The sequence below is a fragment of the Scyliorhinus torazame genome, chromosome 7 (assembly GCF_047496885.1).
Source record: "Scyliorhinus torazame isolate Kashiwa2021f chromosome 7, sScyTor2.1, whole genome shotgun sequence".
NCBI lineage: Eukaryota > Metazoa > Chordata > Chondrichthyes > Carcharhiniformes > Scyliorhinidae > Scyliorhinus > Scyliorhinus torazame.
In genome coordinates, this window is record NC_092713.1 from 253,528,912 (window position 1) to 253,553,531 (window position 24,620).

A 24,620-nucleotide genomic window follows, 5' to 3' on the forward strand; every position below is an offset into this window, starting at 1 on the left:
GAGGGGGAGAGGAACATTGGAGGATTAATGAGAGATGGAAGATGAGTGTCCTTGCTTCGGATGTTGAAGTAGTTTTTCCAGCTGACTGTCCTTCCAGGACGCGGGATAATTGAAGTCGTTTTTCCAGCTGACTGTCCTTCCAGGACGCGGAATAATTGAGAACCACCAGTTGGACGACGAACAAGGATCTTCTGGCTAAAACATTCAGTCCGAATCCCCAGACTATAGATTCCCTCTGGGGGTGTCACTTTAACTTTTATTAACCTGCACCTTCACTCAGGCCGGTGTAATTCTGATTTGTTTCCAACTCCACAATATTTTAAAGAGGATTCTTTAAACGACTGGCCCTGCCCTACAGCTTTTGCTGGACTAAGCTTCCTTGCAGTTCAATCTGACAAGAGAGAGAGAAAGGTCTTTACTTTGAACCTTTAGAAAGAGTCCATCAGGTAAGAGAGAGAGAACAGGGCTGTGGCCCTCCAGCTTCTCGATCAAACTGAAACTAAAAACCAGATGAAGCCTTTCTGTCCCTGGCAGAACATTACGGATTGGTCAGCAGCAATCGCACAGACTATCAGCCAAGAGCCTGGCAAAGTAAGCAGCTCATTAGCTGACAGCCAAGTACATCATGATGAGTCATCACCTATTCCAGCACTTCTTGCTGGGTCCCTTTTAAAAAAAATTAAAGGCGAAGTCCATTTTAAAGATGTACGTCCTATTAATTGTCCAGGTACACAAATTATAAAAGCCAGAATAACAGAAAGGGAATATACAGGGAAAACAGTGTTTAAACAGGAGGGTCCTGCATTCTTCAATACTCAATTTCTTTACACATTCGCAATTGCTCATTTACTGTTATACTTTTAATCTAATTTCTGAATTTACCGCAGCAAATCGCCGCTCACAACTCTGTAATTGGCTTTATTAAGTTTAAGACTTGTATACGTCAATCTTGAACTCAAGTGTGAAATTCTATCATCTTCACTATTGTTTCAACGGTCCTTTACTATGATATTACTAATTAATTCCGCCATTACACACACACACACAAAAAAAATTAAAATAGTCTCTTCCCTGTTTGGCTCCGAAAGGTATTGTTCCAGGAAAGTGTCTTAAATACATCCCAGAACTCGCCCTCTAAACTACTTTTTACCAACTTGATTTGTCCAGTCTATATATGGATTAAAGTTTCAATTATTAATACGTTACCTTTGTTGAACGTTCCTCTTTTATTTTAAAAATAAATTTAGAGTACCCAAATCATTTTTTCCAATTAAGGGGCAATTTAGAGTGGCCAATCCACCAACCCGGTACATCTTTGGGTTGTGGGGGCGAAACCCACACAAACACGGGGAGAATGTGCAAACTCCACACAGACAGTGATCCAGAGTCGGGATCGAACCTGGGACCTCGGCGCCGTGAGGCAGCAAAGCTAACAACTGCGCCACCGTGCTGCCCTTGAACGTTCATCTTAATACTTAGTCCAACTGTATAACTACTATTAGAAGGTTTGCAAACTACTCTTACCAGTATTTTCTGCCCGTGTTATTTTCGCCCATAATGAATTCCACTTTCTGCTCTTCTGATCAGAGGTCTTTCCTCAGTATTGACCTTTATTATCAGTGCTCTCCACACTCTTTTTTCCCCATTTTAGAATTCCTACAGTGCCCACTGAGTCTACAATGACCCGCTGAAAGATCACCCTACCGAGGCCCACTGCACTGCCCCATCCACAAATAACCCAACTAACACCAAAGGCCAATTTAGCATGGCCAACCCACCTAACCTGCACATCTTTGGACTGTGGGAAGAAATCGGAGCACCCGGGAGGAAACCCATGCAGACACGTGGAGAAAATGCAAACTCCACAAAGAGAGTCAAAGAACAAAGAATAATACAGCACAGGAACAGGTCCTTCGGCCCCCCCAAGCCTGCGCCGACCATGGCACCTGCCTAAACTAAAACCGTATGCACTTACGGAGTCCGTATCCTTCTATTCCCACCCTATTCATATATTTGTCTAGATGCCCCTTAAATGCCGCTATTGTACCCGCTCCCACCACCTCCTCAGGGAGCACGTTCCATATATTTACCACCCTCCATGTATTTGCTTCGCACATCTATTCCAAACTTTTCCCCACACAGTTTAAACCTATGTCCCCTAGTACTTGACTCTCCTACCCTAGGAAAGAGCATCTGACTATCCACTCTGTCCACTCAATCTTGTAGACCTCCATCAGGTCGCCTCTCAACCTCCAGTTCCAGTGAGAATAGACCGAGTTTATCTAACCTCTCCTCATAGCTAATGCCCTCCACACCAGGCAACATCCTAGTAAACCGCTCCTTACCCTCTCCAAGGCATCCCCATCCTTCCGGTAGTGTGGCGACCAGAATTGTACACAACATTCCAAATGAGGCCTAACTAGGGGCTGTTTAGCACAGGGCTAAATCGCTGGCTTTGAAAGCAGACCAAGGCAGGCCAGCAGCACAGTTCAATTCACGTAACAGCCTCCCCGAACAGGCGCCGGAATGTGGCGACTAGGGGCTTTTCACAGTAACTTAATTTGAAGCCTACTTGTGACAATAAGCGATTTTCATTTCATTTTTTCATTTTTCAAGTCCTGTACAGCGTAACTTGACTGGCCAATTTTTATATTCAATGCCCCGACCGATGAAGGCCAGCATGCGTATGCCTTCTTGACCACCTTATCCACATGCATTGCCACTTCAAATTCCCAGTCACCCAAGGCTGGAATTGAACCTCGATCTCTGGCACTGTGAGGCAGCCATATTAACCACTATGCTGTCCTGACAGACCATGTCTGTCTTTTCAACATATCAAGCACCCTGAAATATTTAGCTCCCAATCTTGGTCACCACACAATTAACTGCATCTCTAATGTTATTAAATAAAACCCATTTATCTGTTTTTGTCCATTAATCATCTTGCTGTGAATGCTTCTTCATGCATTCAGAAAATGTGCCTTTAATTTAAACTTTTTCTCCTTCACCTGATCGTATTTATTAATGCACTATTACCATTCAATTGTTATCCCTTCCTGTCACACTATCTTTACCCAAAACAATACACAGCTCTTGTGGCTGGACTTTTCATGTATTACATTTATAAATTGCCTCTCACCTGAACCCCAACCCCACTTTTAAGTTAAAGCCCTAGCATGGTCACTGGTTTCATCGTTGCTTAAGTGCAGCCCATCTCAACAGAACAGTTCTCTCCCCCACACCCACCCAAGAACTGGCGCCAGTGTATCACAAATCGAAACCTGTCTCTTTACACCACTCCACTATTCCTGACAGGCAATCAACTCTCTGATCTGTTTAAACTTTTGCTAATTTGCGAATGGATCAGGTCGTAATGCAGAGATTATTGAGGTTCTGAATATTCTGCACTCAAAATCCCGCTACGCTTTCAAAAGGCATTGCAGATCACTGGAAGGCCTGAGATAGCTGACTCTGGTCAGTGCATAGTGCTGCTGGATTAAGGCTTGGAGTGTGGTCAGATAGATGGCATCCCTCTCCTGTTAACACACAGCATGCTCGTGGGAACCGGGCACTAGATTCTGGTGGAAAAGTGGCGTTGAGGCGACAAATTAATTAGTCATGACCTTGGTGAATGGCAAAGCAGGCTCAAGTGTCTGACTGGCCTACTCCTGAACTTAAATTTGTACGAGAAGCTCATTATTCTTCTACCTACATCACTGGTTCCTGTGTGAACCATGACCACCTGATCCTCCCACTCCAAAATCTTTGTCCAAACATGCGATGTCTTTAACCCTGGTACCAGGCAGGCATCACAATCTTCCAAACTACCAGTCAGCTACAGAGAGCAGTGTCTTATTTCCTCACCTATTCAGTCTCTTCGTACTATCACATTCTTCTTAACTCCACCACTTCAGTGATCTTTTCAACCCTTCAGACTTCATTCATCTCACAGGCTGAAAGAATCTCATACCTACTGAATAAGTGTAAACATTGAGGCTCCTCAAGCTCCACACCTATAGTCCCCTTGCCTGCCATATTCACATCCTCTGTGAATGAATATTAACCAAGTTCTGTACTACATCATAAACTAAGATGTGACTCTTTCCTGAAAGAAAGTAGCCAGGTAACACTCCTCCACCCTATTGCCCTGCCTACACCTCAGACTCCAGTTCAACATCAAAGCTGAAGTCCCTGTAGATGCATTTACTGCAGTTGCGGCTGTTTGGGATTGCAATGCTCGCCACAAGCTTCCATGTCACAACAAAGCACCTGCATGGTCATATCTATATAATTTTGTTATGGTCCAAAAGTACAAGGGTGTTGTAGAGATTGCAGTTACCGTGAAAATATACTATTTAAAAAAAAAAAAATAATAATTTGCCTTTATGGAGAAAGAAATTAATAGAGATCTTAGGAAAAGAATTTAAGGAAACAAATGATTCTAGCTTGATGCAAATAAAACATACGGTCACATTTTGTATTCTATTTGTAGTTTTAGGGACTCGACAAAAAAAGCATCATTATGCATTTTCTCAGTATTATGACAACCCTGCTGCCTCACTGCTCCAGGGACCCGGGTTCAATTCCGGCCTTGGGTGACCATCTCGGTGGAGTCTGCACATTCTCCCAGTGTATGCGTGGGTTTCATCCGGGTGCTCCAGTTCCTTCCCACAGTCTAAAGATGTGCAGGTTAGGTGGATTGGCCATACTAAATTGCCCCTTAGTGTCCAAAGGTGTAACCATCTGGGATGGCCACTTCCAGAATACAAAATGGACATTTGCAAAGATTGCAGGGAAAAATGGACAAATGTTAAGAAAGCAAGCAGGCACAGAGCCTGCCTGCATATTGGAGCCGCAGCTCCCAGACAAGACTGAAACTGTAGGCCAATTAGCATATGGATGGCCCATCTCCGGGAACAAAGGAAGATACTTAAGTAACCGATCTGGCCCCAGACCTCACGGCGCCAGTTCCCCAAACCGAAAGCAGAAAACAAAGCAGGCCAACGGCCACCTAGGACACACCCAGCCAAGGTCAACGTTCGCTACCAGGCGGATGACCTTAGCTGTTTCCCCTCTACCACTCCGACCCCAGCAGCCTCAGATCCGAGCAACGGCCATTGTTCCTCTGACTGAGTGGGCGCCCGAAGTTAGGTATAGGCTTTAGCAGTAGTGATAGTTTAGTCTGTAGTATGCCGTGCATGAGTAGATATTACTGTGTGTGTAAATAAATAGTATTGACTTTGAACTAACTAACTGGTGTACCGACTCTTTGAACAGCATTCGGGTTTGAACCTTGTTGCGGTATCGAATGATACCTGGCAACTCTAGAGCAAACACAATTAGGATTAAAGAAGGCGACCATATTGACTGCCATATTCAGAGCCAACCAAAGAGAGCAACATTCACTGGCGACCTCTGACGGGACTTGACCTAGAAGTGGCCTAGTCACTCCGAGAGAACCCAAATTTGAATTGGAGTCCAATTGGAAACAGAAAAACCACAAGTGTAAGAACAATACTGATCAAGCCTCTGAGATTTGGAAGTGTGTTAATGCATGCGTACGAACAGGGATGCAAGGTAAACCTGAGAGATTTTGTTGCGTAAAACTGTCGGGAGTTTTGTAGGCCGGAAATTAGTGTAAGCCGTACCAGTGTTTACATCACCACTTTATCACCCCCTGTTCCAAATTCAGTAGAGAACCCAGAGATAGATAAAAATGGCAATGAAGGCAATGGAACGCCTTATGAACCTCAGGAATTTGAGGCCGCGACGAACAGTAGAGTAGGACAGTGTCCCGTATGGGAAGAAGAGATCAGAAAATATCTCAAAGGGAAAGGATGGCCCCTTTGGAGTGAATTCTGCGCCAATGATGAAACAGGTCCCGGAAGTATAGGGAATACTTGGTGGGAGATCCACAAGAAGAGCTTAGGGAAAGCTCGCAAGCCGATGGCAATCGTGTCCTGCTTGGCACAATTGTGAGGCACAGAGGAGGTCGTTAGGACGCTCCGTAGAGAGATTGAGGAGAGAGACAGGAATAGTGAAGGAGATGTGAGCGAATTTGAGGAGAACAGGGAATTGAGAGAGCAGTTAGCGGCGAGGGACAAGGAGGTGGCTGATGCCAAGCTGGTCTTGTCTCGCCCATTTCAGACCCAATATGATAAGGCCTACCAAGACACGCAACGTGCGGTCTTGGTAAGACAGGAAACTGAACAACAGGTTGAGCAGTTGCAGAAACAGTGCAACGACTTAAAAGCAGCCCTACGAGCGCTCCACACTTCCAGACGGAACAAAGGCAGAGCTCGGTAGATCACACAAAGTGCCGGAAGCAAATTGCAGAATTGCAATCTCTGCTTTCCGTTCAGAATGAGTTTCAGAGCACGTTTGGACTACCAGTAACTGAACAAAGTAACCCCAGTAGCGGCTCCCACCGTAGCCACGAGTCCAGAGACCATGCTCAAACAGGGACCCCAGTCAAAACTTTTTTCGGTTTTGGATATTAGCAACGGCTTTTGGTCCATTCCATTGGATAAAGCGTGCCAATATAAATTCACATTCCAGGGACAACAATATACGTGGACATGCCTTCCACAACTCCCCCTCCATTTTCCACCGACAGCTGGCAAATGGATTAGCAAAATTTTCCCGACCCGATTGTCTGTTCCAATATGTAGATGATCTGCTACTACAGATGGACTAAGGATGGCACAGTCAGCCAAATCCGTGCCCGTTGGACCCTTCTTTTACAGGAACGGGACATTACAGTTAAAAGAACCAAGACCCACACTTTCCGAGCCGATAATTTACAATATGCAGGTACCCCACGAATGTGAGATCATCTCCACTAAAAATAAGACAAGACCCTTTATACCCAAGTCAACTCCCAGGAAAGCAGGTAGTACACCACAGAGACCCCAGCCCACAGACACGTGCGCACCCCTGAGAATCTATGTGGATGGCTCCTCCACAGTTTTAAATGGGAAAAGAATTACTGTTGCGGTATTTATGTAGAGGACGCGCACTCGAAGAGATTTTGTTAAAATTGCCAGGACACTTAGGCTCACAGGCAGCAGAACTGGCAGCCATAGCGTACATTGTAGATCACCCCGACTCGTTTCCGACCCCAGCCGACATATATTCGGACAGTTTATATGTCTGCAACAGTTTAACCGAATTCCTACCCCTGTGGGAAACTAGAGGATTCGTTTCCGCAAGCGGAAAGCCCCTACCCTTAGCCCCATTATTCCGGCATATCCTAGAGACAGCTAAAGGTAGGAAATGTGGCATTATTAAAGTTTGTAGTTAGCACATCGTTCTTCCCCCCCTAGTAACGTTAAAGCAGACGCCCGAGCGAAGGCAGGTTCCAGACATGGTCACTTTTGGAACCCCCCCCGAAAGCGCCCCAGTACACGCAGTTCAGGTCTCACAGACCAACATTCAAGATTTGGCAATGGCTCAAAAAGATGAGAAGCTCAGGGAAGTTTTAAAACGTAACTTCCCAGCCCCATATGATCAGTTTAAAAACGCGATAACCACACATGACGGTGTGATTTTAAAAGACGGCATTTATACAGTCCCCAGCCAGGACAGGAACCAAATTATGTCAGTTCCATGACAATCATGGACACCAGGGCATTGAACCCACCCGAGCCCACCTCAGACCTCTCTGCTGGTGGCCTGATTTAGAAGCCACTCATTACATCGAGAATTACTTAATTTGTGCCCAGAACAATCCGGACAGATATGCAAGGAAAGCCCAGCTAAGTCACACCTGCCCCGTTAATGGCCCCTGGACGAATTTGCAAATAGATTGTATAGGACCCATACCCCCCCTGCAGAAATGGTTTTAACTATGTGTTGGTGGTCATCGATACCTTCACAAAACAGGTGGAAGCTTTTCCATCCAGAACAAACACTGCAAAAAAGACAGCTAAAATCCTAACACAGCACATCTTTACAAGATGGGGACCCCCACGCAGTATAGAGTCCGATCAAGGCTCCCATTTTACAGGAAAAGTGATGAAAAACGTCCTCAATTTTCGTAATAAAGCAAAAATGTCATATTGCGTACCACCCCCAATCAAGCGGCATTGTAGAAAGGATGAACAGAATTCTAAAAGCCACCCTCAGGAAAATGGTGCAACAGCACCTGGGACACCGTTCTCCCATTTGCATTAATGTTCATTTGAAACACAGTATCCACGTCCACAGGATACACACCCCACACCCTCATGACCGGACACCACATGAAAGGGACAGAATATTTATTAGGACTGGATTTGGCCTGGCCCCACAGTCACCGCCCTCACGCATGAAAAAGCAGTACAGCAGATTATTGATAATGTAAAGGCAGCACAGCTCGCAGCAGCTGTCAGACTTGCGACACGGAAGAAACAAAGCAAGGCTTGCTTTGATAAAACGGTACATGCCACCGAGTTTGCAGTCGGGCAGCAAGTGATGCTATCCCGATACAACCCCAGTTCATTCCTTTCCCCCAAATTTTCCGGACCGTACTCCATCTCTGACAAAGTCAGCCCCTCTGTATACAAGATCACATATCCCAATGGCAAGTCTGCGTGGTTTCACAAAAAACAGCTCAAGGCTTATGGCTCGCAGAACAACCATGCACACCACATCTCACTTGCAGCAGCAGATGAGCACGCCCCGCCCACGAATGACGTATTCCTACCCGCCCCCCAACCAGTCCAGTCCATCCTCAGACACGACTTCAACTCCACCCCTAGAGGCATGACTCCGCCTCTCCCTTCCTTCAACCAGCAGCGACAGCGACAGAGATAGCGATAGCGACAGCCCCAGCACACCACGCTACGATTACACCCCTGCACCAGGCCCCACTCCCAGCGATTCCGAACATGATTCCAGCGATCCTTCGAGATAACAAACATTAAAGCCCCTGACCCAGACCCACTGCCCGACGATTACGGATTAAAACCTAGCAGCTCCAACCTCGACACAAGATTCTGGCACCGAGACAATTCGTTCAGGCTCATCCGGAATGATGAGATGGACCCCAATTTGCCCCACGCAGCTTTAGCAAACCTACTCCAATCAAGAGTATGGCAGCCGGGAGAAGATGACATAGAGTCTGACTCCCACCAAACGAATCCCTTTGCGACTCTGTTTGCTACTGAGCAATGAGATGTCCAGATGATGGTAAAAAGGAACCGATGGAGTTACGGTGTCCTTTCTGATCGAACCTGCACCATGTTTGTAATGTATGTTTGTTCGTTATTGTGAACGTCAAATGTCGTTTGTCAATTTAACGTTTTCATGGCCCCACGCCATCACTCTTTTAACGCCCACTGGCAGTTAATGGAACAAGTTTGTCGACAGACAACCGTTCAGAGGAACTAGTTTGTCGGCAGACAACCAATCATAGCTACTCTCCTGATTTGAAGGTAATCACGAGAGGCAGCCACCACGACGACCATATATTCGTACCGTTCTTGCCGGTCACTCAGGCAGTGGAGAAACGGCACTGGTCCCCACCCTGCCTGAGGACGCCCCCCCTCTGGTCAGCTAATCTCGGGTAGAGCACACACGGCACTGGTCACCGCCCTACCCGGAGTTCCACCCATTCTTACCATACGCACCCCATTTTGGCTCTCTACGTTAAAAACTCTTTTTTTGTTTTGTTTATGGCAACCGTTTGGTTGCTTCCAAATGCTATTTACATCCTCGAAACACTGGGATGGTAGATCGCACAGGCTGCGAGACGGCTCGCACTGTGTCAGTTTTTCTCGGATGTCTTGTCCAAAATATTTGGTTTAAAAAAAAATGAGGGAGTCACAGATGGTGACCAATTATAATGGATAATTGGCAATAAGAGGGCAGACAGGCAGACATACGAGATCTTAAGCAAGATAATAACAGATATTATACTCGTGTCCATAGAACTTCGGAACTTCAGAAGAAGACAGAAAGGAAGATGAAGACAACCATCATGCTTTACAGTTGGATCTTAGCAGAATCCCTCCAGTTGCGCAAGGACGCAACCCCCCTGACACCTACCATGCAGGCCGCGAATGTTTCCCACCCCTGCCATACATTAAACCCCGAGGTAGTTACCAGTACACCGACCTGGTGTGACCGGTTCATCACCTGGTATTCGCTATCCTACGTTGTGGAATCACTATTCGTACTTGCGATACTCTGCAGTGTCGTTCAGACTCTAAGACTGAGGAAATGGCAGAGGAAAGCCACCCGCACTCGCACTCCGATATGCACCCTCAGATCACCTATTTTCGGACTTCAACAAACCCCCCCAACCCCTTTAAGTGAATTAAAGTGCATCCATTTTTTGTGTTTTGTTCGTTCCAATAAAAAATGTAAAACTCTGTGCTTGACTGTCAAGCCAGAGAGACCTGTGCTGCTGCTATTTGTACACTTTAAAATGTTGTAAATTCTTTTGATTGTTTGAGTAAGGATAGTTTAATTAAGGATAGTTAGAGGTTCCAGTTTTTTTATTTTGTAATGCATGCCTGAATGTCATAGCGCCCCGTAGAATTTTATAATGATGTAAGTATGTAAATAATTTAGGTAAGAGTTGCAATTCATAGGACAGAGCAGTGTAGATCCTATGAAGTGCTTACAGGTGCCCAACTTGGGAGGAGAACGAAGATGACGCGGTTATTTGATCCTTCACGCTTCGCGTTGAGGATCACACGGAGGGAGTGTAGCAATCTGGGATGGCCACTTCCAGAATACAAAATGGACATTTGCAAAGATTGCAGGGAAAAATGGACAATGTTAAGAAAGCTAGCAGGCACAGAGCCTGTCTGCATATTGGAGCTGCAGCTCCCAGACAAGACTGAAACTGTAGGCCCATTAGCATATGGATGGCCCATCTCCGGGAACAAAGGAAGATACTTAAGTAACCGATCTGGCCCCAGACCTCGCGGTGCCAGTTCCCCAAACCGAAAGCAGAAAACAATGCAGGCCAACGGCCACCTAGGACACACCCAGCCATCAGGGCACCCACCCCTTTATTGGTCAAGATCAATACGAGTCATCAAGATACGGCCCAATTGATTGGGGCCAAGTTCAAGGCCCTCCCATAAGCGCGCGAAGCCCCTTCGGGTAAAAGAAGAAGGCCCCAAAAGAGAATCGCTTTCTTGGACTTGGCTCTCACAGCGGAGAAACCCGTCCACCAGTTGCTCCAGAAGCAAGTAAGTCCAAGGTCAACGCTCACTACCAGAGGGACGACCTTAGCTGTTTCGCCTCTACCACTTCGACCCCAGCAGCTTCAGATCCAAACAATGGCCATTGTTCCTCTGACTGAGTGGGCGCCCAAAGCTAAGTATAGGCTTTAGCAGTCGTGATAGTTTAGTCTGTAGTATTTCGTGCACGAGTCGATATTACTGTGTAAATAAATAGTATTGACTTTGAACTAAATAACTGGTGTTCCGACTCTTTGATCAGTATTCGGGTTTGAACCTGGTGGCGGTATCGAAAGATACCTGGCGACTCTAGAGCAAACATAATGAGGATTAAGGAAGGCGACCATATTGACCGGCATATTCAGAGCCAACCAAAGAGAGCAACAAAGATTAGGTGGGTTACAGAGATGGGACAGGGGAGTGGGACTAGGGTGCACTTTCAGTGGGTCTGTGCAGACTCAATGGGCCGAATGGCCTCCCTCTGCACTGTAAATATTCTATTCAACAATCTAGTTTAGGAGGAATAAATCTCAGAATTCAATCTGCCTTATTGAGGAACTGAAGATTGGGATGAGATGACAGGTTTTAAAATGCTGAGATAAGTGTGCGTATATAAACATATTTATATAATACATATGAACATGTATAAAACATGAATTTATATACATTAACATAAATGGAACCTCAAGCAACCAATTCTACAAAACAAATGATATCCCCCACCATCCATAATAGCTTCCATTGCCTTTCGTTACTCTTCCTTCCAAAATGCATCATTTCAGATTTCTTTGCATGAAGTTTCATCTGCCATGTGTCTGCCCATTGCACCAGTGTATGTCTTCCTGAGGTCTGCTACAATCCTCGTCACGGTTCATTACATTTCCAGGCTGCATAAAATTATGCCTCCAAACCCCAAGTCCAGGTAATAAATGATCAAAAAGTGCAGTTCACCCATAACTGGCCTCTGGGGATACATTGCATACTTTCCTCCAGCTTGATAACCAAGAAATTAAACAGGGAATTGAGAAGCCAAAGAATGGTATGGTAGATGGAACTCAATAGCATAAGAAGTGGCTGATGCAAATATTATGGATACAATAAGGGAAACTAGAAAAACATACTAGAAAATCATACCATTGCAACCATCATTGCAACTGATGGTTGCAATGGTAGATTTTGACGAGAAAAGGTGAAATGAGTCTCAATTGGGAACATGAATGCTGGCATGGACTGGTTGGGCTCAATGGACTGTTTCTGTGCCGTATACCCGAAGTAATCATAGGTACGCAACAAGAAAATGATTAATTATTGCTGTTTTTTCCTCAGCCAATTCTGCGTTAACACTCAAGTCCTCAAATCCTGTGGGCTTCAATTTTGGCAACTTGTGACACTATCAGATTTCTTTTGCAAGTACACATACTGTTACAACACCCTGGACTAGTACACGGTCAATTCCAGATCCACTTGACCCGGAATTGAAACACAGTTGAAATGAACATCTATTTTTAAAATACCAGAGGCCTTCGGCTGTCCAATAACTACAGTCACAAGGTTTTAAAATTAACTTTTTATTATTAAGACTAACTTTAACTAAATAGGCAACGATACAAGTGGTTAACTACTATCTAATCTCTAACCACCCTTTTAATCTGCCCCATTCTCTACACAAACACAGGCAAACAAACACCGAGGGGAAAGAGGGGTGTAAATTAATGATGAAAGTAAAAGGATAAGAGAGTTTGTTTCAGATGGACGTTTTCCAGTTAATTTATTTCTTCAGTCTAGACTTTTAAATGGATGCATCTTTTCTTTCAGCTTGTAATGGTTTTCACTATAGGCTCACAGAAATAGTCAGCCAGCATTCGCGAGAGAATCTTCTTTCAGAGCTTAGAAACTTCTGCTTTCAGATGGTATGCAGCAGAGCAGAGAAAGAGCTGCTTCCACCTTGTGGGTACAATAGCTTCTCTCAGGATCGCTTCCAAAAAACCCACCTGACAGGAGCTAGTCACTGTTGGTTACTGGGCAGAATACTGTCCCTTGTCAATCCATTGGCTGCCAGCCATCCACCCGAAGCAAACTCCTCAAACTCTTGGGTGCCATAAAGTCTAGGTTCTTCTGACCAAAGCACAAAACTTTATAACACCAGTGTACTACTTTGATACTTTGGGCACGATTCTCCAGGAAAATTGCCAAGTGCTATAGTGAGTGGGGATTACCACGGGTTTCCTGGCACTCGGCCCAGCAATACTATTCAACGTTAATTGATCTACTTAACGAGGCCTCATGGGCTTCTTGCCGGGACTGTGCTCGCCAGCCCCCGCCGCCCCGCGAACAACATCAAGCAGCACTGAGGTTGCACTTACTCAGCCAACTTGCAACAATGGCACCGAGGAGGCCGGCACCAAGATTCGGGGATGCTGACCTGGGGAGGCTCCTGGACATTGTAGAGGCCAGGAGGGATGCCCTGTGTCCCCAAGGGTCCTGAAGAGGGAGCCACATGGCAGCCAGTGCTGCCTGGGGTGTGGTAGTCAGCTGGCTGCCTCCACCTCTGATGTGCATCCTGGGGACACAACCAGATGCTGTGGTAGAGCTGGGAGGGCAAAGCACATTGAGGATCACTAAGGGCACCATCAGGACAGTGGTGGCATATATTGAACAATAAATCTGTGCACAACCATTGACTTTCTTCCGCAATGCGGGCTGACGGCCGACCCTTTGCCTATCTTGCCAGGCAACCCCCCTCCACCCCCCCCACGACACCCACACATCCTCCGGCCGTGGTTGTGCCCCGGGAGCTGTGTCCTATCCCCTGGGTGTTCAGATGTTGGCTGCGTGTGTGGTGTTGACTCCCACAGAGTGTCCAGGCATCACGGTGCGATTGGAATGCTAGGCAATGACTCCCACGTGTTACATAGCCCGCCTACCCATGGGAACCCACTTGGCATGTGCCAATGCTCACTCAACCATGATTGCCAATTCCCTGTTAGTGATTGCCTTCAGCCGTGCAGCCAAAGGCCTCAGCAGTCGTTGGGGGCTATATGAATGATTAGTGGGGCAGACGGCAAGCCAGGTGTTGCCCCCGGAATGGTGTTGGGATCCAAGGGTTGGCTTGGTGGTGCCGCAAGAGATTGCCCCCCCAGCGCCTACCCCCCCCCCCCCCCCCCTCCATTGGTGGTCCATCCCTGAGGAGGGTCCCCCATCCCCTGCCAAGCATTAGGGTGGCAAGCCCAGCGTCCCGGTCTCTTTGCCTGTGAGCAAAGATTGCTACTCTGCTCCTCGGCTCCCCACAGAAGCCCTTCCGCCAGGTTCAAGTTTTTAAAAAGTACTAATCGACGCCAGCGTGAGCACTTGCTGGGGAGGCCAGTGAATAACAGGAGGCCATTGGATGACAGGTGGCTCTCGTTAATTGTATGGAAATGGTGCTTAAGTGGTGATAATTGGTTTCTCACCACGCTACCGCGAGATTCCAAATTCGCCTACGGGAGCAGGCCGGTTGCATTGCAAACTGCTTGGCGTCTGGTGCAGTTCCTGTTTTTGGCCTCTCCCGCTATTCACCGGCCTCATTACGCTTGACCGTGAGTGTAACGAGGCTCGAAGATCGCATCCTTTGAGTTCCTTACGTCCTCTGCTCGACTTATTATGTCTCCATTAATGGTCCATGGACCAAAAACGATTAAGACAAAAGAAATAGGAACTAAAGGAATCAACAGCCCTTACAATACACAACATCAGCTTGTGATTGAAGATCACAATCAAGTGTGTCAAAAAGGATTTGCCTTTGGCTTTTAGTTATTAGCCAATTCTTCCAAGTAACAATGAATGTTGTCCTAAATGTATGGTCTCGATAAGTTATCCAGCACCAATGTTAGACTAACTGGTCTGTAGATACCTGGGGCACAATCCACCAGCACGTCGGTAGGATATTCCGGTTCCACACCGGCACAGGGGTTTCCCGACAATTAGGGGTGTAGTCACCAGGAAATCCCATCGACAACGCCGGGGTTGGCAAATCCCGCTGGCGAGCCGCCTCCACCACCGAAAAACACAACGGGTTGGTCAGTAAATCCCACCCCTGGTTTATCTCTCTCCCATTTTGTGAACAGACTGCCACATTTGCAACTCTCCAGTTCTTCAGCACCATTCACATACCCAATGATATTTTAAAGACTGCAGTCAGAGCCTCTGCTATTTTCATACTTGCTTCAAATAGCAACCTATGATGCATTGCATTCTTTTCCACTTAAGAGCAGTGCTGCATTTTTTTTAGCACCTCCTTGTTATTTTTATTCTATCCAATTTTCCTTCCTTTGGCAACATCCTCTTTCGCAAAGGTAGATGCAAGTTACCTCGTGTCATCTGCCACCACAAGATGACTTCCTTCTTGGTCCCTCAATCAGACCCACTTTACCTTCTACTCTTTACAAGTTTATTAAAAACTTCAGCGTTCCTTTTATGGTACCTGCTGATCTTTTTCTCTTTGCTTATTTTCTTCTGCTGAATTCTTTATTGTAGAAGAACTTACATTTAAAAAGCACCTTTAATGCATTAAAAGTTCAAGACACTTTACAGGAGCTACATTAAACAAAATTTGACACCAACCACACAAGAAGATTAGGGCAAATAACCAGCTTATTCAAAGTGGTGATTTTCAGAGAGAAAGCGAGGTAGAGAGATTTGGGGAAGGAGAACTTAGTACTCCAGCAGCTGAAAGCATGACTGGCCGTAGTGCAGACATTAAAATTGGGGAGGCACAAGAGACCAGAAATAGAGGAATGCATATATCCTGAAGGGTTATAGGAGAGGAGGAGGTTACAAAGGTACGGAGGTCCATGGAGGAATTTGAAAACAAGGGTGAGAATTTTAAATTCGAGGCATTGCTTAAATGAGACTAATGTGCGTCAGCAAGGACAGGGGTGATAGGCAAATGAAACTTGCTGCGTTATGAACCTGACGTTTATTACAAGCTTTCTCTTATAGTTTCACTTTAATTTCAATTTCTTTAGTTATCTGGGAGCTCCAGCTTTGGATGTATTTCCTTTATCCCTTATAAGAATATTTTTAGTTCTGTACCTGAACTATCTCCCCTTTGAAGGCCTACCATTGCTCATTTACTTTTTTATCTGCCAATCTATAGTTCCAATACGCCCGAGCCAGATTCCTTTTCAACCCAATGAATCTTCCAGTTTTCAGATTTGATTGTTGCTTATCCTTCGCCACAACAATTCTTAACTTAAATAAACTTAATGATATAGTGACCATGGTTCTCAAACGTTCTCCCACTGAAACATGCTCCACATAGCTCAACTCATTTCCCAAAATTACATTTACCATCCTCATTGGATGAGACACATTAATCAGGAAGGTTTTCCTGTATACATTGAAGTTCTTCCCTCTATTTGCCCTTTAGACTTTATTTTCCCCAGCCTATAATCAGATACTTGAAATCCCCCATTATCACAACTTTTTTTAACATTATTTATTAAATATGTTTGCAGATTTCATCCTTCATTTTCTTCCCGTTTGGTGGGCATGAGAACAAATTCAGCAGTAGAACAGCTCAACCCTCACCAAGATATCTCAATTTTTATAAAAACCTTATTTTACATACAGTAATTATCCCTACATCGCCCAATTTTTTTACTAATCATTACAAAAAGTTCACCTTCTTACGAAGGTAATCGGCACTAAATTCATATCTATGGATCATACATACGCTTTACATCTAAAAACGTGAATTTTATTGAATTGCTAGTTATCTTCAACCCAATAACGAGCATGATGTTTTAAGAAAATAAAATTAATTTCACCTGAGGGATGTGTTCGTTCTGGTTCTTGTAAGACAATCCATGACCTTGGTGGAGGCTGTTCTGGTTGAACTATTGAAGATCAAATTGTACATTAATTTGATAACATCTGTATCTAAAAAATAAATCAAAATAAAACTTGGATTTATCTACTTACTTCTTTTTGAAGTGCCTGCCAAATTATCAAGCAGATAATTTAGTAGCCTACGTGTTCCATCTGGTTCCTGATAAAGACCAAGGATTTCTTGTGCCAAAGGATTTCCTATGAATCATATGGAAGTTATATCAGCCAAACTGGTAATTTAATTGTAATGTAATGTCAATTGTAATGTAAACAGCAATGCTGTTCTCTTCCAACTAAACAAAGACAAAGCTTATAATTTAATACTTCTGTTTGTATTTTCTCTTCCCTTAATCAAAATGCAGACGGCTTTACTACTGGCGACAACTAAATAGAAATGCTCTCTCCTCCAGATCTTAACTTGAGCTCAGGCAACTAGATCTGGCTTCATTTGGAAAATTGCGTCCATAAACTGAAGGCTCTTGGGCATAGGAAGTATCCTCAAACAACGTTTACTTTCATAAAGGAATTCCAGCATCAGTGGATTGACTCTGCTATTTAAGGCTTGAGCTACTGGATGTTGGTGTTGTATTTTACCTGGATGTCACTGTTCAAACTGACTGTTCTCATTTGATGCTACAAGTAGCACTGCTGAATGAGTAGGATGTTCTGACTTCTTGACAAAAACGGGAGAATGTTATCTATCGGGTCCTTGACTGGGATTTCGTGACAAGGATTTAAATAAAGGATTCGCCATAAGTAACTTAAGGGATGATTTTAAAAAGTACACCATTGCATGAAGGTAGGATCAAGCTGGGTAAACCGGCAGCTTCAGTCCCAACTCAGTCTTCTGTTTTCCCCTCCTATTTGCCAGGATCAATGCTTTTTTTGGCATTTTTGTTTGCTTTTCTTTTAGTTTCTCTCCAGTCTCTTACCTCTTGAGTTGCCCATGGATGGGTTTTAGGAAAATCATTACATCTTTAGTGATATAAAATGGCTCTGTATCACAAATACCTCTCACTGATCTGGTGTCATTTTACTCATTAAGATATTTGCCCAATTTACTGTGGACAGCCGGTCTTGTTCCATTGAAGTCAGCCTCACCTAAACCTATAATCTTAGCTCTGTAGCTGTTTTCCATTTCTCCCTTTCAAACAGGATTCTGAACTTGGATTATATTATGCTCACGGCTAATAAAAAATGTTCATGTTCTCGTTAAGCTGTTAACTAAATGTGGCTCAATCTAAATGATATGCCCCCTTTTGGATTGGATTTGTTTATTGTCACGTGTCCTGAGGTACAGTGAAAAGTATTTTTTTGCTAGCAGCTCAAACAGATCATTAAGTACATGAAAGAAAATAAAATAAAATTAAAATACATAATCGGGCAAGCAACACAAGGTGCACAATGTAAATACATAGACATCGGCATTGGGTGAAGCATACAGGAGTGTAGTATTAATCAGGTCAGTCCATAAGAGGGTCGTTTAGGGGTCTGGTAATGGGGAAAGAAGCTGTTTTGGGTTGCTTACATCATACTGCATATGTTGTTGACCCCCCCCGCCCCAATCAGGGGCTGTTGCTTTTCATTTACACACCTCACCCCTTGAACACTCACACTGCCGTACATCAGCAATTGCAACTTAACCCATTCAATTAAAGTTAGATTTTTAAAAATTTGTACTGTATTTACTATTCGCGCAACCGTGATTGTCAATCAGATGAAGAGATGCAAAAAATGGGTTCCAACTGCAAAAAAGGAGTTACTCAATTAGAAGTGAATTGCTAACTTCATAGAGGAAGAGTGGAATGTGTCAACATTAGGGAACTATTAGGATTAGCAATGCCAACAAAACTGAAACAGCTTTGAACTAATTTAATATTCTACCCTGCTGAATTTCATCCCTCCTAATTTTCTCTTCTACTGTTTTTTCAAAGTGTTGAGTTATACAATAACATAGCTATCAAGGTGTCTAACCTAATTCATTTTTCACCTGTGAACGCATATCAAATATTAGCAGTCTTGAAATGAATGAAATGAAAATTGCTTGTCACAAGTAAGCTTCAAATGAAGTTACTGTGAAAGCCCCAAGTCGCCACATTCCGGCGCCTGTTCGGGGGGAATTGAACCCGTACTGCTGGCCTTGGTCTGCTTTCCAAGCCAGCTATTTAGCCCACTGTGCTAAACCTGCCCCTAGTCTTGTTCTACAAAGTAAGAAGTCTTACACCAGGTGACTCACCTGATGAAGGAGATATGCTCTGAAAGTTAGTGATTACAAATAAACCCATTGGACTTTAACCTGCTGTTGTAAGACTTCTTACTGTGCACCCCCCCCACCAATCCAATGCAGGCATCTCCACATATTATTCTAGAAAGGAGAACATCATACCAAGTCCTGATTGGAGGCCATCATTAGGTGTGAACAACCTTGGAGGACTGTCTTGAAAATGTCAGGATCAAACATCAATCTGGACACTAAGAGAGCAATTTAAGGGGGGGAAAAAAAATCATATGGCCTTCAAAGGTTGTGTTTTCTTCATTTACACTGCACAATTGTTGATTATTTTAAATTGGAGAATTGGGGAGGACGTTATTTGACTGACAATCAAGCAGCTAATTGGGACCATTGATGCCCCAGGAAAGTCTGAGTGTCAGGGTTGATGGGAAAAAGGGGGAAACTGGAAATCAAGTGATTGGAACTCATGGTTAGGGAAAGAGGGGGTAGGATGGTATGAGGACCATATGCTCTGCAGTGCTATGATAGCAACAGTTATAACATGGTGAGTAGAAGCAGTGCTGAAATAGTTTTTACATATAAAAATTACTCGTGTTGTGCTAGGGGATAACATAGGTGGGAGCACCCAGGAGCAAAAAGATTGAATATATCTGCTCTACCTCATGAAGGATCCCAACACTATTGTCCACACGATAAACTGATGGCAGAATTTGGCTTGACGAATGTGTCAATCCACAACCATGCAAGTGCTCCCAGGATGGACTTAATATACTCAGCCTTCATTCAGCTTTGGTTCTTGATTGCCCAAAAATTATTTCACAGTTTAGAAAAATACTCATCACAATCCCAGTCACAGAATAATTAATGTTTCTGCTCCAATTGCACATTTGGAAATAATTTGCAATCGGAATTTGATTTATTTTACAGACAAGAAATTTCTGTCCCCCATACTGTGCATGCACATGTCGCTGTAAAATATAGTCAGTTGGTTGTATGACGGTCCGCTGTGGGACAGCTGTTAGCTTAAATCCAGTATTGAGTAAACCATGACTCAGCTATTTAAAATGTCAGCAACTTTCACTAGCCTGTATACAAGAGCTACTCAGCATCTAATATAAACCGCTGCCAAGATTCTACGTTTGAGAAACTAATGTTAACGCCGGGACTGAATCGGTGGACTTCTACAACTAAATTAGCGCTGGTCCCGGAGCAATTCAGGATCTGCTAATGGGTTTGCACGGTGCCACATGGAACACGATTGATTCCAATGAAAAACGGTGTCCGACTGGCTAGGGTTGGGATTCCCACTAGAGAGGCTGACAAGCTGCCATCGCATATCAGCACTCCATTCCCCACACACACACACTCATCACAGCCAACAAGATGACAGCATGGAGAGCAGCACCCCAGTTTGCGGAGACCAAGGAGGGGAGGCGGGCCACCCTGTTCCCCAGGTGGGAAGGGGGCTGCCACCCGCCGTCTTACACCAGACCTGGGCGCAGGTGGCAGAGGCTGTGAGCGCAATGGGCCCCATGGCCAGGACCGGGTAGTAGTGCCGAAAGAAGCTGCATGACCCTTTCACGGCTGCCAGGGAGAGTGGGCAGCACTTTGACCCTGGATGACCCCCCCTCCCCCCTGAGAACAGCTGAGCTCCATCCGCCGGTGACTCCCGCTTGGAAGGTGCTGGAACACCTCCGAACTCTTCCCCCCCCCCCCCCCCCCCCCCCCCGCCCCTGGTGCAACCGATGGGCAGCAGGCAGAACATGATGGCATCATGTCACTTGGGTCACCTGAGCAACTGCCAAGCCCAACAGTAAACTCCGACGGGACAATTTTGTGTTCCGAGTTTTTAATTTTACCACAAACGCAAGTGGATAATGGTCAGTATAGTCCAGGCTTTGCTTATTATCATGTCAGACATAAACATTCAAAATGCTGAAGGGCTAGTAGTAATGCGAAGGCTTCCTTCTTAGCAGTGGAGTACTTTCTCTGGCATAGACTTAGTTTCTCTGAAAAGTATCTCACCGGCCTCTCTATTCCTAACTCATCATCCTGCAGTAACACTACCCTTCACCACCAGGTCACTGGCATCCATGGTCATTTTAAAGGGTTCAGAAAAATCAGGGGCAGCCAACACTGGTTCGCTTACCAATATGTCCCTCAATTTCTCAAAAGCGGTTTGGCATTCTGCAGACCATACCATTTTTGCTTGTTTCAGCAATGCATTAGTCAAAGGTACCACTATGGTACTAAAGTAAGGCAAATGTTTTCTATAGAACCCACAGTTGCCCAGGAACCTCAATCTCCCGTTTTGTTTGAGGATAGGGGAAATCTAGTAATGCCCTTACCTTGGCTGTTCTAGATACCACTTGTCCCTGCACACGTGCCCGAGGTAGGTCACCTTTATCATAGAATCAGTGCAGTGCAGAAAGAGATCCTTCAGCCCATCTAGTCTGCACTGACCCTCAAAAAGAACACCCTATCTAAGCCTATGCCCCCACCCTCTCCCCTCATCTCCGCTAAGGGGAAATTTAACATGGCCAATCCACCTAACCTGCACATCTTTGGACTGTGGGAGGAAACCAGAGCACCTGCAGGAAACTCACAAAGACAGATTTGCTTTGGCAAACTCGCTCTTGGCCAAATATAACACGAAATTGGTCAATTGCAATCCGTTAAATAATTCCTCCAATTGTCCTACATACTCCTTCCATGTGTCACTAAACTACCATGTCATCCAAATAGACCACACAGTTGGGCACCCTAGCCACTACTTGATGTACGAGTTGTTGAAGTGTGTGTTAAAACCGAACGGCACTGCCTATCTGATCGATACAGTCCTCCAACCTGGGAATCAGATATGAATCCGTTTTGTTGATGGCCCTGGCCTTCCAGTAGTATATAAAGAACTGACTTATCCCATCCAGCTTAGGTATGAACACGATTGATGAACTCTTACTTGGCTCAATTGAATGATTCTCCAACATGTATTGGATTTCCTCTTCTATCTGAGCTAGTTTCTGTGGGTTCAGTCGTTACGTATGCTGTCTAATCGGGCTTGAGTCACCTACATGTTAGGTTATTGTAGTGCATCCCGGTGTGCCCCTACAAATCTTATGCTGTTGCAGTAGCCTTATGAGATCTTTTCGTTGCTGTTCTTCTAAGTATGCAAACTTTTCTAACTGTTCTAGTATTACCCTATTTGCTAACCGTATCACAGAAGGGTCGTTCTGTGAACTGTCAGACTTCTTCCCCAACCACACTCTTACTATCTCGGTCCTCTTCCACTACTTCTACCATCTGACACACTGGTTCCTTCCTATCTTCTTCCCTATGATGAGATTTCTTCAACATAGTTATGTGGCATTATCGGTCCTTCTTCCTGCAGTCTGGAGTATCTATTAGGCAAATCATCTTATTCACCCTCCTAACTACCTTAAGAGGGGCCGCCGAATTTCGCTACCAGGAGGTTCACCATGCAAAGGCAACAATACCCCCAGTACATCTCCAGCTTGGAATGTTCTGGACCTGGCACGTTTGCCTGCCCACATTTTCATTCTTGCTCCTGAAACCTTTAAATGCTCTTGGGCTACCTGACATATGGACCTCGTATTTCATGGCCATAGATCAATTCAAATAGGCTAAACCAAGTAGATTCGTTCAGAGAATTCTGGTGGCAAATAGTAAAAAAATCCAATCCCTTGTCCCAATCTCTTGGATATTCATGGCAATAGGGCCCAATCATGGTTTTGAGAATCTGATATCTCTCCAAGGCTCCCTAAGTTTGTCGGTGATACGTGGTCAACTTCAGTTGCTTGATACCTAAACTACGAATTATGCCCTGGAAAATTTTAGACAATGTTAGAACCCTGGTCAGATTGTACTTCTAAGGATAGGCCATAGCATGTGATGAACTGTGTCATAGTTTTCCACTGTTTTTAAAGGTGTGGCTTCCAGAAATCGGTTAGTCATATCCATGGCCATAAGAATGTACTGATGCCCTGCCTTCGTTTTAGGTAATGGCACTACACAATCTACCAATATCTGACTAAATGGTTCTTCATGGTATGGGTAGTAAAGGTAGTCATCTAATCACATGTTGTGGTTTATCTATTACCGGACAGGTCCTACAGGATTGCATTACATGCTTAAGAAACCTTGCCAGAAAAAATACTTGTGCCTGAGGCAAGAGTTTTTCGAATTCCCACATGTCCTGCCATTGGTACCACCTGCAGTATTTCCTTACGATATTTGGGCGTTACCACTATCTGATGAACAACAGTCCATTCCTCTTCCGTAGATGCACGAGGATGTCTCCACTTCCTCATCAGTTCTCCTTTGTTTTTTTTTTGTAAATTTTGTAAACGAACCCGAAGTGAGCGGCGGGGGAGGAGCTTGGCATGAGGCGAGGCCCGAATCCAGGACAAATGTAGAGGGGGGCAGTGCACATCAGGTGGCCCCCGCTGAAAATGAATGTTTGGGATGTTTGAAGTCCGGTCTCAGGGGAAAGAGATCTTTTGAATTTTTTTTAAAACTCAAGACTACTGGTAACTTCTTAATCACTCTGACAAAGACTGGACCTGATCATAGAATCAAACCCCAATTATACGTTATACCAGGGAACTGGGATATAATCTCCACTTATTCCATTCACTAATACCTTAGCTTTCATTGAACTCTCCGAATGACTTTCCAGTGAGAGCTTGCGTAGCGCCTTTCCTTTAAAACAGTTATGGGTTCTGCTACACGATTGAATGAAAATTGGGTGATCTTCACCGTAGACAAAAAACCCTGCGACCCTCCCATTTACCTCATTTGCTACACCTGCTCCCACAGCAGTGTTTCCCTCAGGTCTCCTAGTTTTCACTGGAGTCACAATCTGTCCTGCAGTATTCTACACTTTTGTTCCCATTTCAGAATCCTCCTTATGAACCCCAATGAGGAACATTCGGTGGCATGATGGGAGGGGAAAATGCGGACGAGGTTGCTCCCACTGGAAAACTGACCATTTTACCCTTTTTTTGTGGGGCCACGGGTCATGAACTTCTTGAAACTCTTGAAATTTGGCTCAGTAGAGTTCTCTCGTCTAGGAGATGCCCAAAGGGAGGCAGAGTCAGAAAAGATTTAGTCTGAAACTCGTCGGCTGACTCCGAAGCCTCTACTCGAAGAAAGATGGCTGAGTCAGCGTCTTCTGCAACCACTCCACTAATGGCCAACAGTCTCACCAGAGTTTTGGCGATTGAGCTCGTTAAACACTGACAAAACCTGTTGCTCATGGAGCTACAATTATGGCCATGGAGGTCACATTGTCGGATTATAGTGACAGGATCACCTCCCTTGGG

The 24,620-nt window shown here is 44.7% G+C and overlaps 1 protein-coding gene across 5 annotated transcripts in view; it reads right to left on the reverse strand.

Moving 5' to 3' along the window:
• LOC140426958 (CCR4-NOT transcription complex subunit 6) overlaps positions 1 to 24,620 on the reverse strand; it is a 164,570-nt gene that overhangs the window by 59,140 nt on the left and 80,810 nt on the right. For all 5 annotated transcript variants that reach the window (XM_072512270.1, XM_072512272.1, XM_072512273.1 and 2 more), the window contains exons 5-6: positions 17,139 to 17,243; positions 16,985 to 17,053 (exon numbers count right to left, since the gene is read on the reverse strand). In XM_072512270.1, the coding sequence (XP_072368371.1) occupies positions 16,985 to 17,053; positions 17,139 to 17,243 (174 nt within the window). The remainder of the gene's footprint in view (positions 1 to 16,984; positions 17,054 to 17,138; positions 17,244 to 24,620) is intronic.